At 41.0% G+C, this 12508-nt stretch overlaps 1 protein-coding gene across 1 annotated transcript; it reads left to right on the top strand.

Moving 5' to 3' along the window:
- The first annotated feature begins 9908 nt into the window (after nt 1–9908).
- Nucleotides 9909–11698, top strand: LOC133774495 (amino acid transporter heavy chain SLC3A2-like). The gene has a single exon (XM_062212233.1). The coding sequence runs from the start codon at nt 9971–9973 to the stop codon at nt 11558–11560; it is 1590 nt and encodes a 529-aa protein (XP_062068217.1). The 5' UTR covers nt 9909–9970; the 3' UTR covers nt 11561–11698.
- Nucleotides 11699–12508: the final 810 nt, after the last annotated feature.

The raw sequence follows: 12508 nt of genomic DNA, 5'->3' as shown, positions 1-12508 counted from the left end.
TAAGGTGGTGAATCCACAGGTATTTTTTTATATTTGCAAGGCATTCTTAACTAAGTAAACATGTGAAATATGACAGGAGCCGAAAGAGAGTTATAAATTTGGAAAGAGAGAAGACTAGAGTATATTCTGTGCATTATGATCAGAGTTGTCTGTATGAACTCACTACACACACAGACACACACACACATTGGGAAATGATTCTCTATAAGACTCCTGTGGTTTTTTAATGAAAAATTTAAATATATATTATTTTATTTAAGTCATACAAGTTTCATGTTTTTCATATATGCAAGCAAAAGAAAGCAATTATTGTACAAGTACATTCAGGCAAGGCCCTGTGAGACATTAAGAGGAAAGATTTTCCAAGAGCAGTGCACTTGGTCATCTACCTTGTATGAGTGGAGAAGTGGTTTGGGGTACAACAACATATACATTTTTTTTAAAGATTTATTTTATTTATTTGAAAGAAGAGTTACAGAGAGAGGCAGTGACATAGAGAGAGGTCTTCCATTCGCTGGCTCACTTCCCAAATGACCACAATGGCAGGAGCAGCGCCGATCCGAAGCCAGGAGTCAGGAGCTTCTTCAGGGTCTCCCATGTGTGTGTAGGGGCCCATGGACTTGGGCCATCTTCTGCTTTCCCAGGCCATAGTAGAGAGCTGGATAGGAAGAGGAGCAGCCGGGACCAGAACCAGCACCCTTAAGGGATGCTGGCACTGCAGACGTGTGAAACTAGTTTGAACTATCCACACAAAATTGTGAGCTGATTTCAGAGGATTTCAATTTTAACAAGATCTCTAATGATTCAGTGAATTATATTTTATTTCTCTTTTTAAACATGGTAATAATACTTAAATGTTATATATTTCCAAATGACTTATGCTCACTACAATATAGAACCAAAGAAAAGAGGGCTCTTTACATGAAATCCCATTAATAGGAGCCAATGGGAATATTCTTTGACATTGGCACCATGAATTGTTATTTTTTACTTTAAATTTTTAAAAATTATATTTGATTTATATAAGTTTCATATATTTCATATATGCAGCTTTAGGATCATAGTGATACTTCCTACCCCATCTTACCTCCCACACACACTTCAACCCTTCCTCTTTTCTTGTCCATTCACACTCTTAATTTTTAAAAGAATCTACTTTCAGTTTTCTTAATTTTCATAAAGTTAACCTTACACTGAGTAAAAATCTTCAAAAACAGTATTAAAAAAAAACACTGTTCCTCAACAGAAGAGACAAGGCTGTAAACAATCATCGAATCTCAAAATGTCAATTTCACTCCAATGCATTACATTTTAGGTGCTTTATTAGTTACCTCGAATCAGGGAAATCATATGGTATTTGTCTTTTTGGGACTGGCATAGTTCCATTAGTGTAATGGTTTCAAGTTGCATCCATTTTGTTGCAAAAGACAGGATTTCATTTTATTTTTTAAAGATGAGTAGTACTCCATAGTGTGTGTGTGTGTGTGTGTGTGTGAGAGAGAGAGAGAGAAAGAGAGAGAGAGAGAGAGAGAGAGAGAGAGAGAATCATAATTTCTTTATCCAGTCAAGAACTGATGGACATTTGGTTGATACCATATCTTAGCTATTGTGAACTGATTGTCAATAAACATGGGGTACAGATAACTCTTTCATATACTGATTTGTTAATTATTTTGATACATTATCAGACTGACTATTTCAGCTTTGAATGATAACTCTGATCAAGAAGCTGATTTATAATGTTGGATGGGTTAATAAACAAGTTAATTTGTGAATTTGTGAATTTAAATATTTTATTTCATTTAAATTTATGGTGATCCATCATAATTAACTTAATATGCTATAATGACAGATTTTATCATATAAGAAATTACTTATAGCTAAAAAGATAAATTTTAAAATTGAAATAAATTCATGTATATATGCATGATGTCTCTATATCCATTATTTTTAACAGTGTAAACACATATAGAAAATGTTTTATTTGGGTCATTATAGACTCTTAAAATTTTTCCATTTCCATGTTCTGCCTTCCTGATCAGATAGTTGAGAATGAATTCAAGGTTAAAGACAAATTGTTGAAAATAAATGATGCACTTACTTCAGGATGATTTAGCCACAGGGAGACACTGGAAAAGTCTCCTTAGGTGGAAAGAGAAACTTCATACGTCATATTCTCCCTACTTCCCTAAACATACTCCTGCAGACTTTGAATAGACATTTTAAAAGCTAACTGTTTTCCAAAATCTCATGACATTTGCAGTGTTTTGGAGCTAAATAATTGTTTTGGATAGATACAAATCATGCTATCCTTGTCCTGGTTGTCACATATGAGATAATCTTACATATCACACTGAAAATGTTTAGGTTTGGTGAACCAACCGACAGAGCAAATGAAACTTACGGCTTGACTAAATTGTGGATAACCTTCTTCCTTTACCCCAGACCTTCCTTTGCTTAGACTTCAGAAACTTATAATTATAAATGCTTTTTGTAGCATTTAAGAAATAATTCCTCTGTTAGCCTCTTGTTTTAAAACATAGAAATATTTCTCTGAACCTGGGAATGATCCTTTTGAAACAGAAGGATTATTCAAAAAGATTTGAAAAGTGGAATTAAAAGATGAATTTGGGGCCATCATTGTGGTATAGCAGGTAAAGCCATTACCTGTGAGGCCAGCAAGCCAAATGAGCACTGGTTCAAGACCCAGCTTCTCCACGTCTATCTAGCTCCATGCTAATGTGCCTGGGAAAACAGCAAAAGAGTATCCAAATGCTTGGGCCTCTGCACCCACATAGGAGACCTGGAAAAATCTCTTGGCTTCTGGTTTCTATCTGGCCAATTTCCATCATCTGGGGAGTGAACCAGCAGAAGGAAGATCTCTTTCTCTCATCCTCTCTGTGTGTAAATCTGACTTTCACACAAATAAATAAATATTTTTAGAAAAAAAAAGATAAATTAATTTTATTACAAAATAATTTTAAAATCTACACATAGTTTTTTTCACATAATATGTCTTTTTCACAATAACTTTTTCAATGTCCTTTATGGGAACATAGGAGATAGAGACCTTTTCCTCCCAATCTCTTTGTGGGGGAGGCATAGAGCCTAACCTCAGTAAGTTAGTCATGAGCTCAAATGATGCGATCCCACTGAGCAACAGACTCCCTCATGTCACTGAATATACTTTTCCTTTAGCTTATTCCAGCATTTAAATATTATCTCACCTTTGTTTCAGTACAAATGGGTTCAATCTCTCTCCTGAAGTAAATAGCTTTGAATAAACTCTTGCTTACTTAACACAAATTTTTTGACATTTTAATACCACAAAGTTTCAGAGATGAGAGTACTTGTGTGAAAGAGGAAAGGAACTTCATACACTCTGTTCTGGGAAACATGAAGAAGGAACTTGCTTATGTTCAAATTAGCAACCTCAATCATTAACGTAGAGGGGAGTTTCTCATATTCTTATACTCCCTGCCTTCTCCATCTCAGTTGTTGTTCGGAATTAATCATTATAACATGAAGAGATAGATAGGGAAAATTCCTGTCCTTTCTCTTGAGGGTGCTGGACTAGGTCAACTGTCTTCATTTGGTAGTATTTAGCCACTGCCCAAGAGTTCCTATTATCTGCCAGGATCTTGGTTTAGTGAGGTAAGAAAATCTGCCTCATTGATGTCTCATCTGAGAAAGTGATGTCTAGAAATCATCTTGCCACAGGTGAGAAAGAAGAGAAGGAGGGGCACTGAACAAAAAGAAGGCTGAATGTGGGTTTAACTTATTTTAGCATGTTTTATTTTATTTCTTGATTGATGCATAGTAGTAGTATCTTTTATGAAGTTTTAAACATGCTATATCGGCCTCACACTCTGCTAAATTTGAAAGTTTCACACATTTTAATTATGCTTGAAATCCCAGGAACCAACATTAAATCAACAATATTACTTACTTTTAATTTTAACTTTAGAAATATTTCACTTCTTTGGCTAAATTTATTCCAAAATATTTGATGTTTTGTGACTATTGTGATTGAGATTTCTTTGTGGATTTCACATTCCTTTAGTTCAGCATTGGTATATAAAAAGCTACGTTTTTGTATGATTATGTTTTAATCTGCAGCATTACTGATTTGGTTGATTAGTTATAACAGCTTTTTGGTGAAATATTGAGGTTTTTTCCATATATAACACTATGTCTTCTGCAAACATCCTTCCATTGCAATCTTGATATCGTTATTACTTTCTCCTGTAATTGCTCTTGCTAACACTTCCAATACAATATTGAATATTGGTGAAACTGACATCCTTGTCCTATTCCAGATGTGATGAGTTTGTTTGTAATATATAGCCTTTATATTTTTCAGGTATGTTCCTTCTATACCTACTTTGTGCAGGACTTTTTATCATGAAGGGATGTTGAATATCAAAAGCTTTCTCTGCATTTATTCAAGTGACCATTTTTTTTCATTTTGTTAATGTGATTTCTGACATTCTTTGATTTGTGGATGTTGAACCACCCTTGCATCTCTGGGATAAATGCCACTTGACTGTGATATATGATCCTTCGGATGTGGCTTTGGATTTCATTTGCTACTGTTTTCTTGAAAATTTCTGCATCTATCGTCATCAAAGACAGGCACATATAGTCTATTTTCTGTCATGTGTTTGGTTGGTATTGATACAAATTATAAAATGTTAATGAAATTTTGAAGGGCACACAAAAAAGGAAGATACTACTTGCTCATAGATAGGAAGAAGGAATATCATTAAATTCTCTACACTACCTAAAGCACTCTACAGATCCAATGCAATTCCTTTCAAAATACTGATGACATTCTTTACAGAATCTGAAAAAAATCCTAAAATACATATGGTATTGAAAAAGGCCCAGAATAGCCAAAGTGATCCAGATAAAAAGAAATTAAGTAAGAAACATCAAAATGCCTGATTTCAAATCACACTACAAATCTATGGTAATTAAAACAGCATGGGGCTGGCCAAAAAAGTATGACACATAAATCAATAGAACACAATAGTGAACCCAGATATCAACACACTCACATACAACAAACTGATTTTTGACAAAAATATTCAGACCATACACTGGAGAAAGGATAACATCCTGAACAAGTGTGCTGGCAAAGGTGGATGTATATTTGTAGAAGAAGGAAATTAGGAGCAGACATTGTGGCATAGAGGGTAAAGCCTCTGCCTGCAATGTTGGCATCCCATATGGGCACTGGTTCATGTCCTGGCTATTTCACTTCTGATCCAATTCTCTGTTAATGACCAAAGAAAAGCAGCAGAAGTTGGCTCAAGTATTTAGATTCCTGTCACCCAGATGAAGCTCCTTGCTCCTAGCTTCTGCCTGAACCAGCCCCAGCCATTGCGGCCATCTGAGAAATAAACCAGTGGATAAATCTCTCTCTCTCGCTCGCTCACCCTGTGTGTGTGTGCGTGTGTGTGTGTGTGTCCCCCTCTCTCTCTATCTGACTTTAAAATAAATAAAAGAAATCTTTTTATTTAAGGAATGAAAGTCGATCCCTACCTGTCACTATTTTCAAAAATCAACTCAGGGTGTAGGAAAGACATTTAGCTAAGACCTGAGACTATGAAGTTGCTGGAAGAAAATATAGGGGAAGTGATTAAATACACTGATGTAGGTAATGCCTTGAAAAGACCTCCAGAGCATAGGAAACAAAAGCAAAACTAGACACATGGACTTATAACAAAACCAGAAGCTTCAGCATATAAAAATAACAATCAGTAGAGTGAAGAGACACTCAAAAGAATAGAATAGACTACTTACAAGCTACCTACTGGAGAAAAGGATTGACATCCAGAATATATCAGCAACTCAAAAAACACAACAGAAAAAAACAATCAATTGAGTTGAGGAATGGACAAAGGAACAAACAAGAATTTGAATATACAGTTCTAAAAAAAGAAGAAATATAAATGAACATCAAAAATATGAAAAAATATTTAACATCATTTATCAATTTAGCATCTGATAAATGCAAATCAAAACCACAATAAGATATCACCTCACACCTGGCAGAATGGCTATTATCCAAAATACAGAGAGATACAAATACCTATTGCTATAAACTTTCCTCTTAACACTGCTTTTGCTGTAGCCCGTAAGTTTTGATATGTTGTGTTATCCTCATTTACTTCCAGAAAGTTTTTGATTTCTCTTTTGATTTTTATTATGACCCAGTGTTCATTCAGGAGCATATTGCTCAGTCTTCATGTTTGCATATTATCTAGGGATTCCTGAGTTGCTAATTTCCAACTTCATTCCACTGTGGTCTGAAAAGCTGCATGGTATGATTCTAATTCTCTTGAATTTGCTGAGACTTGCTTTATGGCCTAGTATGTGATCAATCCTAGAGTAGGTTCCATGCACTGCTGAGAAGAATGTAAATTCTTTAAATATAGGATTGAAATTTTTGTAGATACCTGTTAGATCCATTTGGGCTATAGTGTCAATTTAATCTGCTGTGTCCTTGTTGATCTTCTGTCCAGTTGATCTGTCTATTTCTGAGAGTGGAGTATTGAAGTCCCCCAGTACTATTGTATTGGAGTCTAAGTCTCCCTTTAAGTCCCTTAACATATCTTTTAAATAAACCGGTGAATATACATTTATAATAGTTACATCTTCCTGTTGAATTGATCCCTTAATCATTATATAGTGCCCCTCGTTGTCTCTCTTAAAGGTTTTTGTGTTAAAGTTTATTTTGTCTGATATTAAGATGGCTACGCCAGTTTTTTTTTTTTTTTTTGGTTTCTGTTGGCATGGAATATCTTTTTCCAACCTTTCTCTTTCAATCTGCATGTATCTTTGTTGGAAAGATGTGTTTCTTGTAGGCAGCAAATAGATGTGTTTTGTTCCTTAATCCATTCAGCCAATCTGTGTCTTTTAACTGGACAGTTCAGGCCATTAACATTCAATGTGACTATTGATAAGTAGTAATTTCGCCCTGCCATTTTCCCAAAGATATTTTCTAATATATGCTTTGAACTTCCTGTGATCTTTCACTGTGAGGTTTTCTTCCTTTACCTTCTTTCATATTGGTGACAGTGTTTCTGTGTTTCTGTGTGTAACACATTTTTAAGCATCTTTTGCAGGACTGGATGAGTGGTGACAAATTCTTTCAATTTCTGTTTGCTGTGAAAGGTCTTTATTTCACCTTCATTCATAAATGAGAGCTCTGCAGGATATAATATTCTGGGCTGGCAGTTTTTCTCTCTTAGTACCTGGGCTATGTCTTGCCATTCGCTCCTACCTTTAGGATTTCTGCTGAGAAATCTGCTGTGAGTCTATTACTCCTCTCAGAGTAATCTGACGTTTCTCTCTTGCACATTTTAGAATCTTTTCTTTATGTTTCACTGTGCTGAGTTTGATTACAATGTGTCATGGTGAGGATCTCTTTTGGTCATGTTTACTAGGGGTTCTATGAGCTTCCTGTACTAGGACGTCTCTTTCTTTCTCCCAACCCTGGAAGTTCTCTGCAAGGATCTCACTAAAAAGGCCTTCTAATCCTTTTTCTCTCTCCATGCCTTCAGGAACTCCTAGAACCCGAATGTTGGGTTTTTTAATAGTATCCTGTAGATTCCTGACAATATTTTTTAGATTCTAATTTCCTCTTCTTTTCTTTGGTTTGACTGTATACTTTCCTGTGCTCTGTCTTCTGATATTCTGTCTTCTCTCTCACCGATTCTGTTTTTAAGGCTCTCAAATGCGGTTGTCATTTGTTCTATTGAATTCTTCATTTCATTTTGATTTCTCTTCACTATCACAATTTCATGTAATACTAGTAGTTTCATTTCATTTTGATTCCTCCTTAAGATTTCATTTTCATGAGAGAGATTTTCTATCTTGTCTAGTAAGTATTTCTGTAGTTCAAAGAATTTGTTTTTGAGAACTTCTAGATGTTCTTATTGTAAATTTTTTGAAATCCATAGCTTGCATTTCTTCTACCTGATCATCATCTTCATAATCTTTTATTGGGGTGTCTAGTTCATTTGGGAGCATCATAATGTCTTCCTTGTTTTTGTTTCCTCAGTTTCTGCATTTGTTGCTTGGCATTGTGGAGATATTCTTTGGTTTCTTCTTTTTTTTTCCCCTCACTGTGGTGGGTTTCCTCAGTATACTCTGTCCCTAGATTAAGTGGACTGTCTGCTTTTGATGGATCCTTACAGGCTTGTGATGTGTGTGGCCAGTGAGCTCTGTTGGTTCTTCAGGGTTAAGTGTGTGCCAAAGGTGACACACCCAGGTTAGGCATGGTAAATCTCTCTCTTCCTCCCTCCCTCTCTCTCTCTTCCTTTTTATTCTAAAGTGAAGTAATACCGCACAGCCGAGCAGAGTTGAAGGCAGTACTGGTCTCTGAGCTCTGGCCTCTGTGGGTATAATATTTATCTGCTCTGTCCCAAGGACCACACAAAGGACAAAGGATCTGTGCAGTCTGCAATGTAAGCTCAAATTCATCTGGTACTCCATGAGTCCTCTCACACAATCTAGGTCTTTTTTTATATTTTACTTCTTTTTTTTTTCTTTTTAAACTTTTATTTAATGAATGTATATTTCCAGTGTACAGCTTATGGATTACAATGGCTTCCCCCTCCCATAAATTCCCTCCCACCCGCAACCCTCCCCTCTCCCGCTCCCTCTTCCCTTCCATTCACATCAAGATTCATTTTCAATTCTCTTTATATACAGAAGATCAATTTAGTATAAAGATTTCAACAGTTTGCACCCACATAGAAACACAAAGTGAAACATACTGTTGGAGTACTAGTTATAGCATTAAATCACAATGTACAGCACATTAAGGACAGAGATCCCACATGAGGAACAAGTGCACAGTGACTCCTGTTGTTGACCCAACAAATTGACACTCTAGTTTTCTAGTGCCAGTAACCACCCTAGGCTCTCGTCATGAGTTGCCAAGGCTATGCAAGCCGACTCTGATCATATTTAGACAAGGTCATAAAAGACAGAGTGAGGATAGTAACCAATGATCCTAACAGTGGCATTTACCAGGTTTGAACAATTATACAGCATTAAGTGGGGAAGAGGACCATCAGTACACACAGGTTGGGAGTAGAGCCATTGGTGGTAGAGTAGAGGTTATGATTACAAAGGAATGAAGCCCAAGTGCGCTAGACAGGGTCTAGAACAAAGGACAGAGTCATTATTAGAGGAGCTAAGAAAGGTGCTGTCTAAGCTACAATTAATTTTTCTGATTGAGAGGCAAATAGAACCTGACAGAAGGGGCTTGCTAATAATCTGGTGGGCTTTAAGCCTTGCAAGTTAAGAGGCCCAGACCTATCTATCTCTTCACATGGGCTATATCCTAAGGGAGGTGTGAACCTCCTAGGGGAAGGCACTCTGTTGACTTTCATTACTTGGCTGGCCTGGGAGGAGAGCTGGTCAGGTAAAGGCAGGTGGCATCTCTAACAAGAAATTTACAGTTCTGGCCGGCGCCGTGGCTCAACAGGCTAATCCTCCGCCTTGCGGCGCCGGCACACCGGGTTCTAGTCCCGGTTGGGGCACCGATCCTGTCCCGGTTGCCCCTCTTCCAGGCCAGCTCTCTGCTGTGGCCAGGGAGTGCAGTGGAGGATGGCCCAAGTGTTTGGGCTCTGCACCCCATGGGAGACCAGGAGAAGCACCTGGCTCCTGCCATCGGAACAGCGTGGTGCGCCGGCCGCAGTGCGCTACCGCGGTGGCCATTGGAGGGTGAACCAATGGCAAAAGGAAGACCTTTCTCTCTGTCTCTCTCTCACTGTCCACTCTGCCTGTCAAAAATAAAAAATAAAAAAAAAAGCTTAAAAAAAAAGAAATTTACAGTTCTGCGTGCAATGTTGCTGAGCCACTTGGCCATCCCCTCAGCTGCAGCGAGCCGCCCCGCGCTCCTTCGGGGCCTGGCATCCAGGGTCTCAGCGCGGGGGGCGACTCAGGCACCATGAGCCAGGATACCGAGGTGGATATGAAGGAGGTGGAGCTGAACGAGCTGGAACCCGAGAAGCAGCCGATGAACGCGGCGTCGGAGGCCGCCGTGGCCATGGCCGTGGCGGGCGGCGCCGAGAAGAACGGTCTGGTGAAGATCAAGGTGGCCGAAGACGAGGCGGAGGCGGCGGCCAAGTTCACGGGCCTGTCCAAAGAGGAGCTGCTGAAGGTGGCGGGCAGCCCCGGCTGGGTGCGCACGCGCTGGGCGCTGCTGCTGCTCTTCTGGCTCGGCTGGATCGGCATGCTGGCCGGCGCCGTGGTCATCATCGTGCGGGCGCCGCGCTGCCGCGAGCTGCCGGTGCAGCGGTGGTGGCACAAGGGCGCCCTCTACCGCGTCGGCGACCTGCGGGCCTTCGAGGCCCGCGACTCGGGCGACCTCGCCGGTCTGAAGGGTCATCTGGATTACCTGAGCACTCTGAAGGTGAAGGGCCTTGTGCTGGGCCCCATTCACAAGAATCAGAAGGATGATGTCGCCGGGACCAACTTGCAAGAAATCGACCCGGCGGTTGGCTCCAAGGAAGAGTTTGACAGCTTCCTGCAGTCGGCCAAGAAGAAGAGCATCCGTGTCATTTTGGACCTCACTCCTAACTACCTGGGTCAGAACTCGTGGTTCCTCCCCACTCAGGTTGACCTTGTGGCCACCAGGGTGAAGGATGCTCTGAATTTTTGGCTGCAGGCTGGCGTGGATGGCTTCCAGGTTCGGGACGTGGGGAATCTGACGAACGCAGCCTTACACTTGGCCGAGTGGCGGAACATCACTAAGAGCTTCAGTGAAGACAGGCTGTTGATTGCAGGGACAGAGTCCTCGGACCTTCATCAGATCCTGAGCCTACTCGAATCCACCAAGGATCTGCTGTTGACCAGCTCGTACCTGTCAGCCTCCGGTGTCTCTGGGGAGAATATGAAGTTCCTAGTCACCCAGTATTTGAATGCTACTGACAGTTACTGGTGCAGCTGGAGTTTGTCGCAGGCGGGGCTCCTGACTTCCTTCGTGCCAGCTCAGCTCCTCCGACTCTACCAGCTGCTGCTCTTCACCCTGCCCGGCACCCCTGTGTTCAGCTACGGGGATGAGATTGGCCTGCAGGCGGCTGCCCTTCCTGGAGAGCCTGCAAAGGCCCCAGTCATGCTGTGGGATGAATCCAGCTTGCCCAGTGCTTCTGTGAGCGCCAACATGACGGTGAAGGGCCAGAACGAAGACCCTGGCTCCCCCCTCTCCCTCTTCCGGCGGCTGAGTGACCAGCGGGGTAAGGAGCGTTCCCTGCTGCACGGGGACTTCCACGCCCTCTCCACCGGGTCCAACCTCTTCTCCTACGTCCGCCACTGGGACCAGAATGAGCGTTTCCTGGTAGTGCTCAACTTTGGGGATGAGAGCCTGTCAGCCAGGCTGGGGGCCTCCAGCCTGCCTGCCGATGCCAGTCTGCCAGCCCGGGCTGACCTGCTGCTCAGCACCCATCCGGGCCGTGAGGAGGGCACCTCCCTTGCACTGGAGCACCTGAACCTGGAACCCCATGAGGGGCTGCTGCTCCACTTCCCCTATGTGGCCTGACCAGGACCTGGAGTCCTCCTCTCCCCCTCCCCAGGCCCTTTGGGGTCTAGTCTCTTTCCTTTTTTTATAACTGTTACAGATTTACAGATGTGCCCACAAATGGGATGTTTGCTGCCTTCAAATAAAAATCACCCCTGCCTGGAAAAAAAAAAAAAAAAAGGTCACTTTGGAAGTTGGGCTGAGTGAAGGGCTTTTCAGCTTAGAGCCAATAAGATCTGTGGCTCTGACCTGGGCATCCTTCGACTCCAAGGCACGTCCATTTCCAGTGATCCAACTCTTGGCAGAGCTGCCAGGGCTCTTCACAAGCTGACTTCTGCTGAAGCCCAGGCTTACCACGTTGAAAGCCACTGCAGTGGACTGGCCTGTTGGGTCTCCTTGAGGGCAGATCACTGTACAGATCAGCCATTAATAGGCCTGCCACCCATTGCTTCTGATGCCTAGCTTTCTTTTCCTCCTGGTTTGTGTTAAAGCAGACCAGAGGATGCAAGTCAAGGGAGTGCCCAAGTCCCATCTCTAATCTTCGGTGGCCTGAACTACAAGTCTATAGTCACAGACATGTTCTGTAGTAGTTTTTCTAAGGTAGACAATGCCCATGAGGAAAATCATATTCTCACTTAAAAACTTTCTTTCCCTTTGGTCTGAAAGGGAGGTTTTTTCTACTTACTGTATACTTCGCTGATGGCGAAGTGAATATAGCAATGAGATTATTATTTAAGTTCTTATTTTGGCTATGCTATTACAGAAAAATATTAGCCATCTCTTTTATAAGGTCTAAAGATTAAATTGTGCGTCCTACAGATTCCTTCATAATAGAATTAGTTTTCTACTTTGAGGTGAATAGAGAAATGAGAAGAAGAAGTTGGGCTTAGAATAGAGAAATGAGGGAGCAAGTCCCAGATTGATTGCTGACAATAGCAATGTTACATTAATACTTAGCAAACAGTTTCA

The sequence above is a fragment of the Lepus europaeus genome, chromosome 2, assembly GCF_033115175.1.
Source record: "Lepus europaeus isolate LE1 chromosome 2, mLepTim1.pri, whole genome shotgun sequence".
In the NCBI taxonomy this organism is placed as follows: domain Eukaryota; kingdom Metazoa; phylum Chordata; class Mammalia; order Lagomorpha; family Leporidae; genus Lepus; species Lepus europaeus.
Note: the sequence above shows the minus strand (reverse complement) of the source record. Positions and strands in the feature narration are given on the sequence as shown.